The sequence below is a fragment of the Malus domestica genome, chromosome 13, assembly GCF_042453785.1.
Source record: "Malus domestica chromosome 13, GDT2T_hap1".
NCBI lineage: Eukaryota > Viridiplantae > Streptophyta > Magnoliopsida > Rosales > Rosaceae > Malus > Malus domestica.
In genome coordinates, this window is record NC_091673.1 from 7,417,265 (window position 1) to 7,437,203 (window position 19,939).

The window sequence follows — 19,939 nt, forward strand, 5'->3', positions numbered from 1 at the left end:
AAAGAAAAGAAGGGAAAAAGAAAGAAAAGAAGTTATGGAAAATCCAAGTGGAACATCTCTTTAGAAGGAAATATTTTTTAATGTGCCGAGAACACGACTCGATACACTGTCAAAAGAAAATTAATTAAATACTTAAAAAAATCACGTGTATTATAATCCTTAATACATCGAGTCGTGTTTTCCAAACAAAAAATTTCTTCTTTAAAATGACACTTGGGGCCCAAGGGCAAGTGGTGACAACACTGAGTGTGAATGTGTGAAGCACGTAGCTAGCCAACATAATTTGGGTATGATCTGGCGAAATAACCCACGCCGTTTCTGACGGATATATGGAATTATATGCATCGTACGTTTTCCATATTTGCTTTTTCTAAGTGCATGTCGTTGTCCACACGAGTTACGTTTTAGCATCTTTTGCACGCACCATGGACGGCTATAGACCCTCCATACCCTGTAACACCCACTTCACTTGCATCAACAATTTGTATAACATAAATTGTTCAAGAGAAATATCAGTTCAGTAGCACGCTAGGGGTCGTCGCGCATGTGGAGCAAACAAGTAAAAATTTATCATGTCAGCGCAAATGAAGAAGGATATTAACCATGATGCACAAGATTTGGGGAGATAGTTTGTGGCCAAGGAAGGTGCTCACTTTCGCTACTTAAGTTTTTGTCTAAGTTTTTTGTCTAAGTTGTCGATGTGCGTAGGACTCCCTTGTATCAAAGGTTAACAGTTGTCTATGAGGTTTGATTACCAGTGGTAGCATTGTTCTTCCTGCACTTAGGAGAAAGCATTCTCCCGACACTACTCTTTTACTAATTGTTGAAATTATAAATGTACGGCTGCATAAGAGCATTTTATAAAGAGACTTCCCTATTGTTTTGTTTTAAAACAACTTTTAAATAAATTAACATGTTTTAATATTCTCTTAAATATGCGTAGTTTGGCACCAAAAGATAACATACGAACTATCTAGTAAAACAATCGATAGACAAGTAAATTGATGGTAGCAATACCGTTCTACACATAATAATAGTTCTTAATAAAACAATTTTCTTAGCTGATAGTTCTTAATAAAACAATTTTCTTAGCTGAGGTTGACAGGTTAATATACTTTTCATTGTGTGCAATTTGACACCAGAGGGACGTCCACCCACTTCATAAACATCACCGACATGTACGGCAACATAACATATCAAACAGTCTTCGACATGCACGTTAACATAACATGTCGAATAGTATATATATACACGTAGCGTAAGAGCAAAAAAAGTAAAATTTTCAAAAGAGAGTGAGAAGTAATCTTAGTGTTAAAAGTGGTGAAATGTCAAAACGAAGAGGATTCACATCATCAGCTCATCTGGCAGATGGGACTAGGCAATCCTTGGACAAGTCAGGGCTCTCGATTTCAAGAAAGCTTGTTAGCAAAGTTTTCCTGGAGGATTGTGCTTTTGAAGTGCTACTGCTGGGTGATATTTTCCGGTTGGATTCACTGCCCTTTTCAATCTTCATAGCATCTTGAACGGCCACAATTATTTCCTGCATTCTTGGCCTCGAAACTCCACGTTGCTCAACACACTGGATTGCAACTTCGGCAATTCTCCAAATCGATTCAATTTTCACACTTCCTACTAGGACAGGATCCATGATGCTTTCCACATCCCCTTTATGAATCAAGGATCTTGCCTGGAAAAACAACAATTTTTTAGTGATCATATGTTGCGTATAATGTAAAAATTCTACTACGTTCCAGTGTATGATATGCATTGAATGAATGACGCGTTGGATCTAGAGCTAAAAATCCAACTATCAAGAATCAACCGGCTATAGATGTCGATGTATAGTGTACACCGGAGTATATAAGAAAATCTTGTGAGTAACAACTAATTCTAGAGTGCAAGAAGATTAGCATTGAATTTTCATTCGGGAAAAATTAGCGAAACCCCTGAATTTATAAATCTGCTTCCAATTTGTCCCCTCGACTTTCGGTTTGGTTATGAGCTCCCTAATTTCCAAACGCACCATTTTGCCCCCAAGTGTCAAACTCATCATATTTTCCATTATTTCCCCCCAGTTGAATTGACGAAAATAGCCCTCAAATGGCCGGAAATTTTGACAGTTTGAGAGTATTGGCACCTTTTTATAGATTATGGAAGCTCAACACCAAATTGAAAGTCAAGGAGAGCAAACCGGAAGAAGGTACTAAGTTCAGGAGGTACTGCTAAAACTTTCCCTATACATTTGCCAGACAAGTTCTTGAAGTGAATTAGAAAGCATACCCAGTGAACAATGTTCAACTCAGAACCAAAGTCTTCTTCTGAAACAACCTTTTTTCCTGAAATCAATTCCAAAAGAACAACCCCAAAACTGTACACATCGCTTTTCTCAGTTAATTGCTGACTAGCATAATACCTGCATTGGAGGATTAACATGGCTGATTAAGTGCATACAGGAGAGAAATGAGAACATGATTAATTTTTCGTATACGACTCATGGGGCTTACTCGGGGTCAAGGTAGCCTACTGTTCCACGTGCCACGCTAGATATGTGCGTTAAATCCTCTTCCGCTTGCCTAGACAATCCAAAATCTGATACTTTTGCTCTCATGTTTATGTCTAAGAGAATGTTGCTTGTTTTCACGTCCCGGTGGATGATACTAGGGTTGCATCCAGTGTGCAAGTACTCGAGACCTATACATGCGTAAATTCGTGTCAATAGCATGAACTTGAGAAATGAAGTATGCATAAATTAGTATAAGAAGTTCCATCTTATACCTCTAGCTGCATCTTCTGCAATGCGAAGGCGCATTTGCCAGTCCAAGCGCTTCTGAGTGGTAGAACCTGTTGTCAACAAATTATGTCATGGATTTCCATCAAACTGTTTCGGTTAAAACTATGAACAGAAATTTAAAGAACAAGTTTTTTATGAGAGAGCAGACCGTGTATGTGATCGCGTAAGGTGCCATTGTGCATATACTCGTAAACCAGAATGCATTGATGTTCTTCCTCACAGTATCCAATTAGAGGAACCAAGTTTCGATGATGAATTCGTGACAAGAGTGCTACCTCAGTTACAAATTGCTTATTCATGTGGGTAGATGAATCCGCCATCATTTTAACCGCTATCTCCTTTCCATCTTTCATCTTTCCATAATATACGGATCCAAAGCTTCCTTTGCCAATTTTTTTTGAGAAGTTATTAGTCGCTTCTTCCAGATCAGGAAGTGTAATGTAGCAAGCTACGCCTTCATCCTTCCGAGAAATTGAATAGTGAGTTGAAGGCTTGGTGCTGGCACGCAGAGAGTCACCTGATGCACAAGAAAAGATGTTACATTGCAGAAACTGCGACCGCAGCAAACATATTCTTGCCGTACAAACCTTTTCCATTACTTCTCTGAAGAGATGACTTTCTTCGAAGATTACGCAATATCAATAGAGTCCCCAATAATAAAAGTGATACAATTGCAAGTACTCCGACAGAAATTCCAATTATCAACTTGACATGCTTCTGTTTTCGTTCCCCCTTACGTAGTCCGAGATTATATTCATATCTGCACGATGAAATAGCATGTCTGTCGATAAGTTTCTAGGCTACAGATACATTGTCATGTCTGTAGTATTTCATACATCAGTGAAAAGCAAACTTACTTAAATTTGATTTTCCCAGTTAACAGTCCTGCAGGAATCTCCCCGCTGAAAGAGTTGTTCTGTATGTACCTGCCACATAAGGATTTCACATTTTCAGCATTTCCCCACTATGAAAAATGTCTAATACTAATCTGAATAATACATGGAAGTATCGAACTCACAATTCGTTTGCTACTTACAGTTCTTGTAAGCTTGGCAAGCTAGCCAGGTAAGAAGGTAGTGCACCAGTGAATTTGTTATTCTCCAGATGACTTCAAAATCGACAACAGACAAAAGAAATGCATCAGTGAAGGAAATATGTGTTCTCTGAATTCAAATAGGTAAATTCGGAGCAAGATTCGAAGAGCTTACAGAATCTTTAGATAGATAAGATTACTAATGTCAGGAAATTGTCCAGTTAGGTAGTTACCATCCAACCACCTAAGTACAAAGAAAAGATCGATTATAAGCGAACTCAATAGAACGATGAAAAAAATAATAAGGTATGCATCTGTTTAGAGAATCACAGAACTTACAATTCTGTCAAATCCTGCATGTTTTTAAGCTCCACGGGGATTTCACCCTTCACATTCTTTCCTGACAGGTCACTGTAGCACAAGTTAGAGGATTTCATAATTAAGCATAAAATGCTGAATATCTTGAAGATGTGTGATCAATTTTTGAGTGTCCAGTTTAAGTAATGGCGAAATGTTTCACGACCTACGTTGATTTAATTACAATAGTCCGTTGGTACAATACCTTCTACTGTTTGTCAAAAAAGGAGTTTTAATAGACATCCATCGACGAACCTATAAGCAAGCAACTGTGCTGAAGATCTGATATTTGAATGCTTGATGTATATGAAGCAATTCTGTCAATGAATTGAGCTTTTGTATATCAGCACTGCACCATAAAAAGGTGCATTTGTTGGACATCGGAAGCTAACTTATACGATGAATTTGACTTCGACCCATTAGCTTAAAATGTACAAATTAATTAATTTCCTTTCGATTTGTATGCCTTTCCAATGATTTAGCATGTTTCAAGTTGCTTGCTATGACATTCAGTAAAAAAATTTGGCAGACTAAATATCCTGGTATTGAATGGCAATGTAACAGAAATCAACATGAAGCAGAGATGTCACGAAGAAGGCATGAAGAACTTACATTTTTGTGATTCTCAAAGGTGCTGTGGAGCTACAATTCACCCATTCCCACGGAGTTGGAACACAAGGATCGCCTTCATCTACCGACAGACTTTCAGCAGACATGAAGCGAAGCACATTGAGAACCGCCACTACAAGTTCAAAACGGAACATAGCAATCAGCTCATCAATGATAAACCACACCCAATCTGATGCAAACTTTATAAAATAAAACACCAAGATCTTGGACTTACAATCTTGCCTATCGGTCTTCGCAGCAATTTGAACATATTTACTTATCTCCATTGCATTTAGAAGTGGCCCTCGCGTAGAATCAGGGGTCTCACGAAAGGAAAATGACAGAACAAACTCCAGACTCACATTCATGTAGCTCGGCTCATAAAGAGTATAGTCTCCATTTGCGTTCTCAGCAATATTTACAACTGCTCTGTTATAATCAGCCAAATTAGGTTGCTCTAACCTGAACTTTCGACTCTCATTTGCTCCTAAATCCTCAATTTCCGCGAAGTAAGCATAAGCTCGAGCCATTCCTGGGAAGCCATCAAGATTCAATCTGTAGCTCAACACTTCCTTCGTACCAACAACCGCGGTCTGCATTACTTTCACCGGCGGGTATTCTTTACTCCTTGTGTCTACATCCCTTGATGTACTGATTCTTTCTGTACCTGGTGCCACTCCAACTAGATAGTTCTGCCTTTTCACAAGATCAGAATCCCAAATTCTGTCATATGGATCATCTGGGTACCTGCGAAAAACAATAAATTCTCACTCTTAAATCATCAAATCACTAGATACATTAGCATCCGGACCAGCCTAATTCTGGTGTGCAATTCTACTCGTCTAAGCCTCTATCACCTAATGCCGTCACAAAAAATAAGAAGTTAGCATCGAAATCTAGTTTTTTACCTTATGGCATCTTTGCTTGAAGCACCAAAATTTACCCTAGCTGCAACTTTCAGGAAAAACTTATCCTCAAAATCCGTGGCGTACATCGAAAGATTGAAAGGTCTCAGCTCCAAAGTCGATATAAACGGAAACCCTGTTGTTGCACAACATATACACACATCAACCGACTTGGACGAAGCCCTAATGATCATTTCATTCACATAAGTTCTTGAAGCATCAAAAATAGTCACGGTTGCCCACTGCGTGGCATCCAAGTAAAGCTCGAATTTCGGATATGTGTCTTCACTTTTGAGACTGCCGTACTGAAACGTTGCCCGGACTAAATACCTCCTCCTCTCCACAGTGTTCAGTGTGTAGCAGTACTTCTTGCTGTCTATGGGAAAATCCCTGCGTTTCTGAAACTGCAGCTGGTTTCCATTAGGGTTTTCGACCTGGACTGATTTGCCCCGGGACATTAGTCCCCCGTCTGAAATCCATGCCAGTCCAGTGCTTGGGTCAGTGTAGTTACTTGTCCCTCCACAGTCAATGCTCACAAAGTCTGCATACTCAATTCAAACATATCGTCAGAACCGAAAACCGGCAATTCCTAACAACACGCATGCGTTTGTAATCACAAAAATCTCTTAAAAAATCTGTAATCAAATACCGAAAAACTACACACCTTGAACTTGGGAAACAACAGATGACAGAAAGCAAATATAAATTATAAACATGAATTTGAACGGAAAAACCATTTTATTATTTCATGAGAAAGACAAAATAAATCTTTTTTCTACGTTTTCTTGGCGTTCAGAATTTGAGTTCGTTCGTTGATGAAATCGAAACTGATTGAAATTAGTTTAACATGTTTGTCTAAGCAGGGGTCCACTTCACTTTTTTTATTGACGAGATTTGCAATGTTCATTCACGTTCCTTTTCTTTTTTCAGATCTTTGGAATCTTCTCTTTTTCTCCAGGAATTAGAAAATTGATTTCCCGTTTCATTTTTTGGTTTAACTTTCTTTTTACTTGTAAAAAAAAGTGACACTAGCAGCCAAGCTCGACCTACCTAGAAAAAAACATCATTCTTAAGTCATTATTTTGCTTTTCAAAAATGATTTGGCAGATGAACTGTGTGAACTGTCTTGAATTACAAGTTTTACCGTGTTGCTGATAGATGTTTTTGAATGATTTCTTGATATTCATGCGTTGATTGATTCGTTCCTCTAATAAAACTTATGTTTGCACACAAAGTACCGTTGATTTTTCTTGTAATTAACTGTTTTTAATCAAATTATGATGTTGCTGGTTTATTTTGTTCGGTTGCTGCAGATATTATAATGAGGTCAGGACTGACAGATGGAACTTTGATATGTTGCTACCAAAATCTTTATTGCATTTGTTCTATTTACGTAAGTTCGGTTCATGCATGTGTTTCTGCAGAATTGACTGTGAGCAGTAAGTACCACCAACCGACCAGTTACAATCCATTGTTTTATCGTCACCGACGAAAGTATACAATAATTAAAAGATGGTGTTATCTATACATCTATTTTATTTCTCACACTTCTTTCAATTTTTGATCATTGGATCGAATAAATAGAAGAAGATCAAACGAACAAAAATTAACAAGGATGTGTGGGTGATAAAAAAAGATGTCTAAATAGCACAACCCTAATCAAACTATTTGGTGTTCAAAAGTTTAGGGTGTAGGGAGGTTACCTATCTCAGAGCCATGCAAGATCTATCCTTTCATTAATGTGGGATTCATTTCTAACATGTTCCCTCACGTGTAGCGAATTTTCAAGCTAACACATAGTCAACACAACTCGAGTAACGTGGATCGCTTGTGGCCATTGAACTTCACACGTGGGACAACCTGCTCTGATACCATAAAGAAAATTGAGGTTTCACCATAAAACCAATTAGTAATATGAGAAGTAGTCAAACCACCTATAAGCACATGCAAGTGTCTCTCCTCTCATCTATGTGGAGTTCATTCTCAACATTTGTTGTTCAAAAGTTTGGGGTTACCCATCTCAGAGTCATGGCATGCTATAAACTTCTTTGATGACTTACAAAGGGTTCTCAGCCTTTTTTTTAGTTTTTATAGATCACCTACAAAAATAGATAATCAAACTATTTGTACATCACTCAGTATTACAGTCTAGTGGTATTCTTCTTTATTTGTAAGTGAAATCTTAAGTTCGAGTCTCGTAGATGACGAATTCGATATCAAATTAGTTGTCCATTGTGTGACTTAACCAAACTCTAGCCAAACTTCCCCTCCCTTTAATGTAAAATAAAGATTAGCAAATTCGATACTTAATTAGTTGTTCATTGTGTGGCTTAACTGAACTCTCATTCATTTTAATGTAAATATAAATCTTTACTACTACGTAGCTTTTAATGTTACGATAATTGTGTCGTTGAGATTTTACTCTTTACATTTAACGGTGCGGATACAAATTTTGGGAGAAAATGAAGACGCCTGCTAACTGTTTCGTACCCAAGACAAACCCTAGGAGGGATAAAATTCATCTGTATAAGAAAATAGGTGATAATATTAGGAGCGGACAAAAAACCACTTGAATTCCATTATTTGATTCGAATTTCAACTAAGAAAGTATAATCTTAAACTGTCTTCCAAAAAAAAAATAAACAGTATAATCTTAAACCAATTGAACCAAACCACAATCAATTAATTTGGTTTCATTTGACCTTTTAATAAACCGTCCAATATTTAATTTACGACAACTTTTTTTTTTAACAAACAATATTAAAAAAAGAGGATGTACTTAACCTCACAATGGACTAGCAATAATGTGGTTCAAATTCACCTGTAGTAAGAATCGAACCTAAGATCTCTTACTTACAAATAAAAAGAAATACTACTATACCGTAGTACTAAGTGGCAATTTACGAAAACTTTCACACATGTAAGAAAATTTAGTTGCGTTGTGCCAGTTTAATTCTTGAACTACACCAAACCAAATTGTGATGCTAACGTTGATTCAGTTGTGATTTGAGGCATAAACTTAATCGAACTCAACTCAACTCAACCATGCTCACTCTAAATACATGTACATATTTACATAACGTATTACAACTAAATATGCAATGAAGTTTATCGACGATATTTTAACAATCATATCAACCGCATATTGATAACTATTAAGTCAACGCATCAAGGCAACATTATCAAAACTTCGTGTCACATAAAAATATCGCGGTTAATTGTAAGGTAGAAAAATATGTTAACTACCCATAAATATGATATATTTAGTATGAATCTCACCCTACGTGAGAGATGTAATTAACAATTTGTCGAAGCTTATATAATCATAATAACAGGCTCTTTAAGGAAATGGATCTCCATTTTTTTTTAAAAAAAGGGACATCCTTTAGACCGTTAGATCTAGCTTTAATGAAATTATGTGGTTGAGATTAAATTACAGGCCACAGAATCTCAACAATATAATTTCATTAAAGTTAGATCTAACGGTCAAGAGAGTGTCTTTTTTTTTTTTTTAAATGAGGATCCATTCCCTTAAAGGCTTCCATCATAATAGTAAACAATTAAAAACGTAACCGGAAACCTGGACGATTATGAATGGACAACGATTGTCTGTCCTCCCACTTCTCGTGCCCTTCTGTTTGTGTGGTCACGGTTAAGCCACATCAACATTTTATATTACTATTCATTTTTATCCTATTATCTTTATAAAAAAATAATATAAAATGTTAACGTATCTTAACCGTTATCACACAAAACAGGAAAGCATGAAAGGATATAAGAAGTAAGAGGACAGACAATTCTTTTCCATTATGAAAAGCATCTTTAGTGAAAGAAAAGGAAGCAAGATTAAATATCCTCTTTTGCTTTTAAAATTGGCTTTTGCTTTTGCTTTTGCTTACAGCGAAATATCTTTTCCTTTCTGATATGCCCTTTGGACCAACTTGTTTCCAGCTTTTCTCAACTTCGAAAAAGTATGAAGATGATGCCTTCATGCCTTCCTTTTCTGTATTGGATGCATACAATCCATCCTCTATTCCTTTGGTCCACCATCTCTATAATCATCAATAACTAGCCTTTAGCGCGTGCATGAGATATTTTTTAAATTACGACATGTTATTGCGATTTATATATTTTAAATGTATTTATATACGTAAATTTGATAAAAAAAAAAGTCAAATATTTTAAGTAAATGAAAAATTTTAGATCATACTAAAAGAAACCTCTTATAAACCAATTAAACCAATTGAATTCATATAATAAAATTGGTCTCTATAAATTTTATAATAAGAAAAGAGAAAAAAATATTTAATGAATAATTGATTGAATTACATTATTAGTAGCCCACCCCCCCTTCCCGTTAATGTAGATACTAATATTTTGTTAAAAAAAATAATCATTTGACAACTAATTTAATCACATTATTATCAGCATGTGAAAGTGTCACAGCCCGTTCCGGAATTTTCATATTCGTGGATATGAAATGACGGAATTGCCCTTAACGGTTGCTAAGGTACGTGTGACACATAAGTTGATTATTGTATACTTTCCTAAGTTTTTTTTGGAAAAAAAAATCAAGTTGGATTAAGAGTTGTTTACAATTTGTGTGGTTAGGGAATTAAAGTATGGTTGTTTTGGGTGGACCACACACACACGGGACATACCCTCACCACGTGCCCTCTCTCTCCTCCCTCGCAATTCACTCTCTCTTCCTCCCTTCGAATTGTACGGACAAGGCACCAAACCCTCAAATCTTCACGGATCGACGCCAAAAAGGTGAGTTTCTTCATCCTTACAACCTCTTGAGTTGAGGTACCATTTTTAGAACTGGAAACCTTCGAAATCACGTCAAACCTGTAACCCATTTTGAAATCATTGTTCATGCACACGTGAAATGTGGATTTTCAGGGAATTCTAAGCTTACAGGGAACTTAGTGAGGTCCCAAGGAAGCTCGGAGCTTAGTTTGAAGGTTTTGGACGTCGGGATCGTAGGGTTCGATGTTGTATTGATGATGTGAATTGTGTTGAGAGCTCATAACCTGCACCCTGGTATTAGTGCTTATATTATTCACCCCGCACCACACGCTCACCTTGGATTCAAGTAGGTGCATGTCGTACAGACCATTAGAGGGTTCCGACATGTCGTACAGACCATTAGAGGTGGTTCCGACTTGTAGGTGATTTTAGATTATTATACAGCTATTGATGAGAGAAGCACTAGAGCGTATTCCTACACCTTTCTTATCGTACAGACTACTTCAGGTAGTTCCGATTTATGTGCAGAGTAGCGCCGTACAGGTCACTGTGGTGACTCCGGTTGGTTGGATATTGAGCTATAGAATTAACCATACAAGATAGTTGCAGGATTTCCGGTTGATTCATTATTTCACTTGTTATATTGACGCATTCTTATTCTGTTGTTGACGTTTATAGCATAGCATACTTTCTGGTTTTTGATAAAGATTGGTGATTTGAGATATTTGAAGAATTATATGCATATTATGTTATTTTATGGGAAAGTATACAGGTTTTACAGCGAGGGGTTAGAAATGTTATAAAATGAAATGTTTTCGAAAAGCTTGTTTTACTGACCCACTCAATCTTGTCTTGCACCCCTCCAGGTTCTAGTTAGCTGTGTTGGTGGCTCACGAGGATTTTCCCACGGCGTTCTGACAGACTACTTAAATGTAGGACTCACCTTCGAGTGTTGTAATTTGGTAATGGTCCTACTTGACTGCACTTAGTACTTATGCTCTGAATATGTGTGTTTCACACTTAAACTCACTCTAGCATGTTAGTTGTATATTATTGCTAGTAGTTGGTTTTTATTCCTTCATATTTCTCTTATCTTATTACTTCAGCGTCGCACTTTTAGTTACGTCATACTCACGTGACGGCCAGCACGCCTTGATTCTAGGATCAGGGTGTGTTAGAAAGATTTTTTTATAACTGGCATTACACGCCCTTTAAGATGTTTTGAACATGTTTAAAAATAGAAAAATTGAATCACATTATTGATAGCCTATTGTGAGGTACTATTTAAAAAAAAAAAACATCACAAAAAAATTAAATGTTAAAAAAATATTATTAAAATGATGAAACTGCCCTGGTCTTATTTGATGCATTATTTTGGAATGCCTTTGAAGTTTTTTGTCTTGAGGGCATTTTTATCCAAATATTTTTGTTTAAGCTTGGTGACACCAAAAACAATATTCACCATTTGTGTTCTCTTTATATCAATCTAATAATAACCCAAACAATCTTATAGGAAAGCAATAAATATAATATTTATTTATCTGCGCTACAAGTTTACAGTTTCATATTTTTTTCAACTTATTTAACTGACGAGTTTGATACATAAAACTAACTGATTATGTGAGTTGAGCTAAGTCTCAGACAACTTAGAGTATAATATCATCATATAACAGAATAAAAATAAAATTTGAATCTAATATATGAAAAAAAAAAAAAAAAAACTTGAAAGTGCTTCTTAAAGAACAATATGGGTAAATTTTTGAAAAGTTTTTAAGCTTTTATGTGTCAAATGTATCTAGACGGTTTAGTTAAAAAATAACACGTTTAGCACAAAATATAAGCAAATATGAGTAGTGTTTAAAATGCTCAAGAAATATTCTAAAAATTAAAGATCGATATGAAAAGGGGGTGAACTGCAAAAATCATCATATATCGATGAGATATAAAAAAATCAATGAATATCGATGATATTTACAGATTCACTATAGAAATTTGCCATAACCTATTGCAGATTTTGATCTTTTGATTATTTTTTTCTTTCTAATTTCGACTAAATTTGAATGAGTTGATATACCCACCCTATTGCAAATTCCATAATTTCTGTTGAAGACAACTGATATCGATATATCCATTGATATTTTTATAAATTTGTATATTGATGGTTCTACCTATATCGATATTTTAAATATAAATGACCAAATATTTCCTAGGAGAAATTGAACCCAGATCCTCTCTGGATCTAAAAAAACTGAGCCTAAGGATCAAATAATTCGGACCGTTGAAATTTGATCCAATGGCTACAAATAGAGGTTCCCTCTAAAAGTTATAATAATTATTGTCGTTAGATCAAATTTTAACTGTCCGGATCATTTGATCCTTAAGCTTAGTTTTTTTTAGATCTGGAGAGGATCTGGGTTCGGAGAAATTAATTCATTCTCATTTGAGTAGATAGATGTAAAATCACCATTTACTGTGTACAAAGTTGTTGCGGACTTGCAGGGCCCATCACACGAGATGATCTGCTTTGTATCTCTATTGGGCCCAGATGTCTATATCAAGACACAACACAGCTAAAACTTCAAAGTAAATGATGGGCTGAAGTCCATTCTAAGGGTCCACTATGTCTGACACCTACACTTGGTCACTATTAATTACTTATGGCCCCACACGCTATACACGCATCAACCAGTTGAGTCGTGGCGTTTTTTAAGGTGCGGACCGAACTTTGCGGCCCTTTAGTTCGGTAAGAAATCCTCTTCAGATATATTCTATCAAAGTCTACTAGTTAATTAATCTGGGTTCTTGAAATTTGATTTAACGGTTAAAATTATTATAAATTTTAAAAGGATCTCCTGTTTGTAACCGTTGGATCAAATTTCAAGGGTCCAAAATAATTGATTGGTGGACTTTGGTCGAAGAGATCCGAAGATAATCTATTTCCCTTAAGTTCGGACCAATTAACACCCATTAAATCGTTGACTTGCGAACGGACGATTGTGTATCTACGTTTACATCAACGACTCAAAGTCACTTATATTCGCATTGGTAGGTCATGCTAGCATAATTCAATTCATTATGGTAAGATAGTAACGCTAAGGATGTACGTAGCTGTCCACTATTGATGTCATATATGCAATAATCTCTACTTAAGCAATTACTAATAATTTATCTGTTACATATTTTTTTTGAAAAAATTTCAGTGGTATGAGAAAAATTTAATTGATAACGAAAAAAGTTACATCTAATCAGGAGAATTTACCTACTACATAATATTCTCTTTTAATTTGTTCATTTCACAAATTAGTAAAAAAAAAAGAGAGAGATTGTATAAGAAGAAGGCATCATGTCCTAAAAGTTAAAACTAATAGGACTCGAATTTTAACTTTTAATTTTTTTCTTAAGAAATTCTTATTCTCAATACATTATGCGTTTATTAACACATAAAGAATAAAAAGTGAGTCATATGTGAAAGATATGTACTTCATTTTCGATTTCAACCTATAATACCCGTATTACCCTCGTATCATTCGCATACTTAAAAATGTTAGTAAACATAGGTGTGATCGATCAAATTGTCATGTAATTTGAGTGAAAATATAATTAATTTTTATGAGCGGAATATATACTATTAATAAAACTAAGGTATATTATAAAATACCATTACATGGATTACCAACATAGATTTAAGGAGGAGCTTGGTAGTTGATACCTTGATTAATAATATCAGCTAGTACCAAAAGTGGGTGGTTTTATTCTTTGACAACATTGATTAAGGAGGTGTTTAATCCAAAGTATCAATTATCAAAAGTCAGAGTTGGTCTTGGAGTTGGATGGAAAGGGTAATTGGGAATCCAAACCTCCCTCGCTAAGTCGATAAAATAATATGAAGAGAAAACATGAAAATAAGAATGAAATTTTTTTCAATGCATCTGAAACACGGAATAATAGTCATAAACTCTTTTTTTTCAAATGTATCTATCTATATGATAATAACATAACGTATGAGCTCAGTGTTCTTATCACACTAATCAATCTCTCAACGAGAAGGCATCCCTTTCTTTCCTTGTAGTGTGAAAGGTTTGATCACTAAGCAAAGCCTTTGCCTCTCTCTCTCTCTCTCTCTCTCTTCCCTGTTTTTCTTATTAACCCCACCATCAAATGTCCCCAACCTGCAACAGATTCACCAACAAAAACTAAAAAACAAACTAACTCCTACGGAAAAACAAAAGTCACTCTTTTCATCTTATCCCCCACCCTCTTTCCTCCCTCTATTCCCTTCTCTTTCTGTTCTTCCATCCCAAAATTCAAGTGAGAAGAGAAAGAACATATGTGGCAAGCTCATGCCTGCAAGTCTTCTTATGGAGAATCCATCAAAGCTCTTGAAGCTGATATCCAACATGCCAATACCTTGTGAGTCTCTTTTTTCTCTAATTTTTTTTTTTTTGTTGGTGATCAATCAAAACTGTGGAATAATCCATATGCATTTTCCTCTTCTGGGTAGTTTGTTGGGTAGTTAATCCAACTGAATTGTGGTTGTTGGGTAGTGCTTATCATTTGAGAGAGAAGGTAAAGTTGGATTTTTTTTTCCCTAAACATTTAAGTTCGATACTGTTTCCTTAAGGCTTTTTATGTGAGAAATTTTCCAGCTTTATATACATTACTGCTTTTATGTTGCCAATTTAATTGCTTCTCTGGAAAAAAAAGAAAAATCCCACAGGCTGTTCTTATTTTTCTACCCAAATGAAGCTCAAATATTTTTTGATTTTTTTTTTCCATTTGTTTTTGGGATGGATTTTGTTGCAGGGCAGCTGCTCTTCCCAGAGATTATGGTGGGAACTGTATCCAAATGAGATTGTCTTACAGCCCCTTTGCACCTTTCTTCCTGTATCTCATTGAATGGATGGATTGTAGTTGCACTGATGTACTTCCCAATTATTTAGGCCTTCTCCACATCCTTGTACACAAGGTGGGCTGCTCTTCCGTTTCATGCTTTATTCGTTTTACTTCCCAGTTGCCTGCTGCAGAAAGACAATCTTTTGTTTCCTAAAGACCGAAATTAAGCTTTACGATATTGTACAGGTATATGTCGATGGGATGCCTTCATTGTCCTCCAAAGAACAGAAGGTCACTTTAAGGGAATTTTACGGTATGTTATTCTCTTGTTAGCTTCTTATTGAAAACATACCGGTTCTTGGAAGAATTGTTTTTGACATAGCGGTGAATTCTGCTGGAAATCAATGCAGCTGTAATATACCCTTATCTTAGGCAACTTGAAGGCGAATTTAACGAACTGGAAGATAATAATAATAAGAGAAGTCGATGCACAGATGTTTTGGGCAGAAAGAGGATGGAAGACCAAAGGAAGCTTTCGGATAAAGATCTTGAGAGAGAAGATGAATGTGGGATATGCATGGAAAACTGTACAAAGATGGTGTTGCCTGACTGTGGGCATTCCATGTGCCTCACCTGCTTCCATGATTGGTATGATCAATTTCCATCTTCACTTGTTTGCTTATTAGCGAACTGAAAATCATTTTGCTTACCGGTGAGGTAACCTGTGGAAAATATTTATTCTGTAATGTGCCTGATTTGCAGGAATGCAAGATCGAAATCCTGCCCTTTTTGCCGCGGCAGCCTAAAGAGTGTTAGCTCCAGAGATTTGTGGGTTCTCACTAGCATCGGTGATGTTATTGATGCAGTAACCCTTGCGCAGGAGAACCTAAGACGTTTCTATCTTTATATTGAAAATCTACCTGTAATTGTGCCGGCAACGCATATTGTGGTATACGATTACATGCTCTGACTCACAACATGAAGAATGAAGTTGCAAAGTACACAAATTACTCATTACCCCAATGTATATATAGCCTAATATAGGGAAGTTCAATGTAAACTACCATGCCGGGTTGACGAGCTGTCTCATGGTAGCTGTATATAGTCAACTAAAGTACCGAATGCCTGTTTTCAGACGATAAGCTGGTAGCTTTGGAGATTCTTGAGTTGCATATGAGACTATGGGAGCATCCTGCCCATCTCCAATGACTAAGGCACCTGCAAGTCTCTGGCGGAAGCCCTGGATATATGTATATATAACAGGTAAGCCTGGCATTCAACTCAGCTTTTTGGAACCTGAGTGTTGGAATGGAAGTAATCATGGTTTCTGCTCAATTACTTGATGATCTCTTATAAATTAATGAAGTTTACAGTATTTATATACCACTTGATAACAGAATGTAAGTGCTTATGCTACTGCAATAGAATTATTTCGTTAAGAATGTCATGTCACGATGGAACTTCGTTTTAATGAAACTCATTATATATATATATACGAGTTTTAAATCTTCGGTGCATTGGAGATGCTCTCAGTAGAGTCATAGTAAGATTAACCTCGAGGGAGTTGGTTTAATGGCCAGGATTTTGTTTAAAAAAGCAACAATCCTGAGCTTGATTGTGCTCCAATCCAGCTCTACAAGTCGCCATCAGTAGATTTTCCCCGCTGAGCATCGGTCAATGTAGGACGAGAGATTGGCTGTGCCGTGAAGATAGCAGAATGCTCGAAGAGGGGGTGATTGGGGATACCTTTGTGCCTACCTTGTGATGATGAAAACACACATATCATCCCCTCAACAGGAAGCAAACTACTATGCCTTTATGCTAAATCCTGCTGTTTAACATCACTGGATGGCTTTAAGGGACCTGGTTGAGTAACTTCTGTTACAGCTAAACCAAGGTTGTTTTATGTAGTTATTGGCATGCAATATTTTTAGGGTGGTGTTGTCCACACCCTCATTTTTTACTTCTCATGCACCTCACAATTTTCGGCCGTCGGATCAAATGAATTGAAGAAAATCAATGGACAAAAATTAACAAATAAATGTATACGGGAGATAAAAAGAGATGTGTGAATAGCACTATGCTATTTCCATCTGTGTTATGTCTCACATAATTAAAAAGGGAAAAATATCAGTAATAAAATTGCGCTAAGCCACAATATGTTACTAATGTAAATACACAAGCAAAGTTTGTATTAGTGAATTGGTAATAATACGTGACGGTGAGACAATCATACTATAAATCACTCTTAAATTCCCAAGCAGTAGGCCTGGCATTTTGGACCCAACCCGTTAACCCGACCCGACCCAATCCGTTAATATTTGTATTTGGGTGGATGCTTAACGGGTCGGGTCTCTAACGGATGAACCCGTTAACAACCCGTTAAATAACGGGTCACTTTGGGTCAACCCGTTAGACCTGTTAGGACCCGTTAGCACCCGTTAGTTGAGGATATTTTAGTAATTTTAGTAAAGTCTTAATAACAAAAAATAAACTTTATGCAAAAAATAATAATAATAATAATTGTTAGTGAATGACCCGTTAGCTTAACGGGTCAGGTTCGGGTGACCCGTTAGCTTAACAAGTTGGGTTCGGATTATCCGTTAACTTAACGGGTCGGGTTCACCCCGACCCGTTTACAGGTCTACCAAGCAATGTAGTAAAGGAATTTTTGCCCGGCTGCCAAATTGTCTCATCATCATTCAGATTGGGCCTCCGAATCAATACAACGATACTTCTCAACCCATCAACCCAACTAAAATTGCTTGGGTCCAAAAACAACTGCTAAGATAATAAGATTTATAAACAATGCTAACAAAGGCATAAAGTTAACTAGTTAAGTGGTGGCAAACATACGAGAAAAACTTGGATAAGGTAAGCCGAAAGATAGATAGTCAAACACTTTTACAAGGGAGTGAGCCCTTCTCTATACAAAAAAACATACCGTAATATTCTTGTGAGAATGGCCTTGACTAGACCTTACTGAAGTTTTTCTCCGGACGTATTCTTAGAATGGTTGTTCATGGTATTCAACATCACTGCAACAGTTAAAAGGGGGAGTGAAAACAAAAACAATATAAGTAAAAACAAAAGAAAGAATACAGAGGTAAAGAAGAGGGGAAGCATCGTAGGAGAGCATAAGGGGAGAGTCATATTCTTTTAACTTTTAAATTAACAAATAAAAAGGCAGTCCACTGATGAGAAGTTGCATGGAGTTCATCTCCCTAGTTCCTTAGACACCAATCATGCTCACCCTCTCTTTTAGTAAATTATTGTAGAATTTCTAAGTGGGCATTTCCTTTTAGAGCCATTGAGTTTTTATTTCTTCAAAGTCCTTTTCTACCCCACTCTCCTAAAAGTATGCCTTTAAAGGCTTATAATTCCCTAAAGTTTTTTAGAGTTGTAGGTGAAAAATATAGAAGGTTAATGGCTCACCCACTAATTAATGAGGTTCAAACATGTATTTAGGCTCACACCACATGTCAATTATTTGCATTTTTGTATGACACAAAGTGGAGGAGGAACTTACATATAATGAGAATATCATTATCATTGCGGTGATCTTTAAGTCAATAACGACTGTCATGTAATAAAGTTAAAATACATGATAGTGTATGATTAGTCTGAGAAATTGACTCTACATATCACTAACAATGTGCATGATATTTTAAAGTCAATCACCCACTTAGGGGCGAATCCACCTTTGAGACAAGGTGGGTCAAATGACTCCTCCAAGTTCAAAAATCCTCCATGAAAGAGTTGGGTGTTGCCCTTTGAAAATTTGAGATGCCCTTGAAATATGTCCTCCAACTGCTTGACGAATTGCCTTTATGAGCACTAGGCAGGGTAGCTGTTAGCCTCATACCAATGTATGCTTTTCTATGGTCCCTTTCGATAGACGCACTTGGTATATGTTAGCATTTGTCGCCGTGCTCGCTTAAAAGCTATTGACATCAATCAATATGCTCGCTCGAAAGTTGTTGGTATTTGTTGACATGCATGCAATATGACTCGAAAAATGACCCTAGGCCTATCACGACTCAATGAAATGCCAATTTGGTAACTATTTTGTCCAAAATATTTTGCGTGCTACTTGCGCTATTCTTACTGACCCTCCCAATAATATTTCTTAGATTTGCCACTGCTTGCAGTGTCATGTAATAAAGTTAAAATGCATGATATTGTATAATTAGTTTGAGAGACTGTTGTAGTGTCATTCTGTTGTATGGTATGACAACGTATGATTAACTTAAGATATTGTCACAGTGATAAATATATCGTGGTCGTATGTATGTGCATATATATATATATATGCAAGTGTCTCTTTCACAAAGTGCGCAAGGAAATCTTGTTCTTGCTGGGTTGCTGGTTGGTCAAGAAACTTAATTAAGTGATCATTGGCACAAATTAAACCATCTTTTAAATTAAATGGAGTTTCAGAAAAGATGCCACTTTATTTTGCACCAATATGGAGCAAATGGCACTATACTGGCTTCAATATTTTTCTGCTTAGGGGCATCGTGGCCTCAATTCACGATAATGATTAGCCCGTCTTAATCTTAAATATTTCAAAAAATCTGCAAACTCTGCCATTACCTTTTTTAAGCATGAATCCTCTTATGTCACTGAGTGCATGTCATCTATCTAGTGGCCTTGTTA

General features: G+C 36.3%; 2 protein-coding genes and 1 long non-coding RNA gene across 4 annotated transcripts; 2 read left to right on the plus strand and 1 right to left on the minus strand.

Moving 5' to 3' along the window:
- Positions 1–1,098: 1,098 nt before the first annotated feature.
- Positions 1,099–6,674, minus strand: LOC103452074 (probable LRR receptor-like serine/threonine-protein kinase At1g67720). The gene is made up of 14 exons (XM_008391556.4): positions 6,360–6,674; positions 5,699–6,236; positions 5,026–5,537; positions 4,794–4,923; positions 4,164–4,235; positions 4,000–4,068; positions 3,828–3,899; positions 3,649–3,717; positions 3,379–3,551; positions 2,940–3,308; positions 2,776–2,841; positions 2,505–2,691; positions 2,281–2,413; positions 1,099–1,687 (listed from the first exon to the last, which is right to left on the minus strand). Exons 1-14 carry the CDS (start codon positions 6,430–6,432, stop codon positions 1,358–1,360), a joined length of 2,793 nt encoding a protein of 930 aa, XP_008389778.3. The 5' UTR covers positions 6,433–6,674; the 3' UTR covers positions 1,099–1,357.
- A 3,677-nt stretch (positions 6,675–10,351) lies between these two features.
- On the plus strand, positions 10,352–11,528 carry LOC139190326 (uncharacterized). Its single transcript, XR_011574474.1, has 2 exons — positions 10,352–10,468; positions 11,314–11,528. It is a non-coding gene; the product is annotated as an uncharacterized lncRNA (long non-coding RNA).
- Positions 11,529–14,244: 2,716 nt separating this feature from the next.
- Positions 14,245–16,786, plus strand: LOC103452073 (E3 ubiquitin-protein ligase AIRP2-like). Of its 2 annotated transcripts, none has more exons than XM_008391554.4 (5): positions 14,245–14,857; positions 15,251–15,413; positions 15,527–15,593; positions 15,691–15,928; positions 16,043–16,786. In XM_008391554.4, exons 1-5 carry the CDS (start codon positions 14,775–14,777, stop codon positions 16,248–16,250), a joined length of 759 nt encoding a protein of 252 aa, XP_008389776.2. In that variant the 5' UTR covers positions 14,245–14,774; the 3' UTR covers positions 16,251–16,786. The 2 variants fall into 2 exon arrangements, with proteins under 2 accessions (XP_008389776.2, XP_028954522.2); XM_029098689.2 differs by having other exon boundaries at positions 14,444–14,857; positions 15,256–15,413.
- Positions 16,787–19,939: the final 3,153 nt, after the last annotated feature.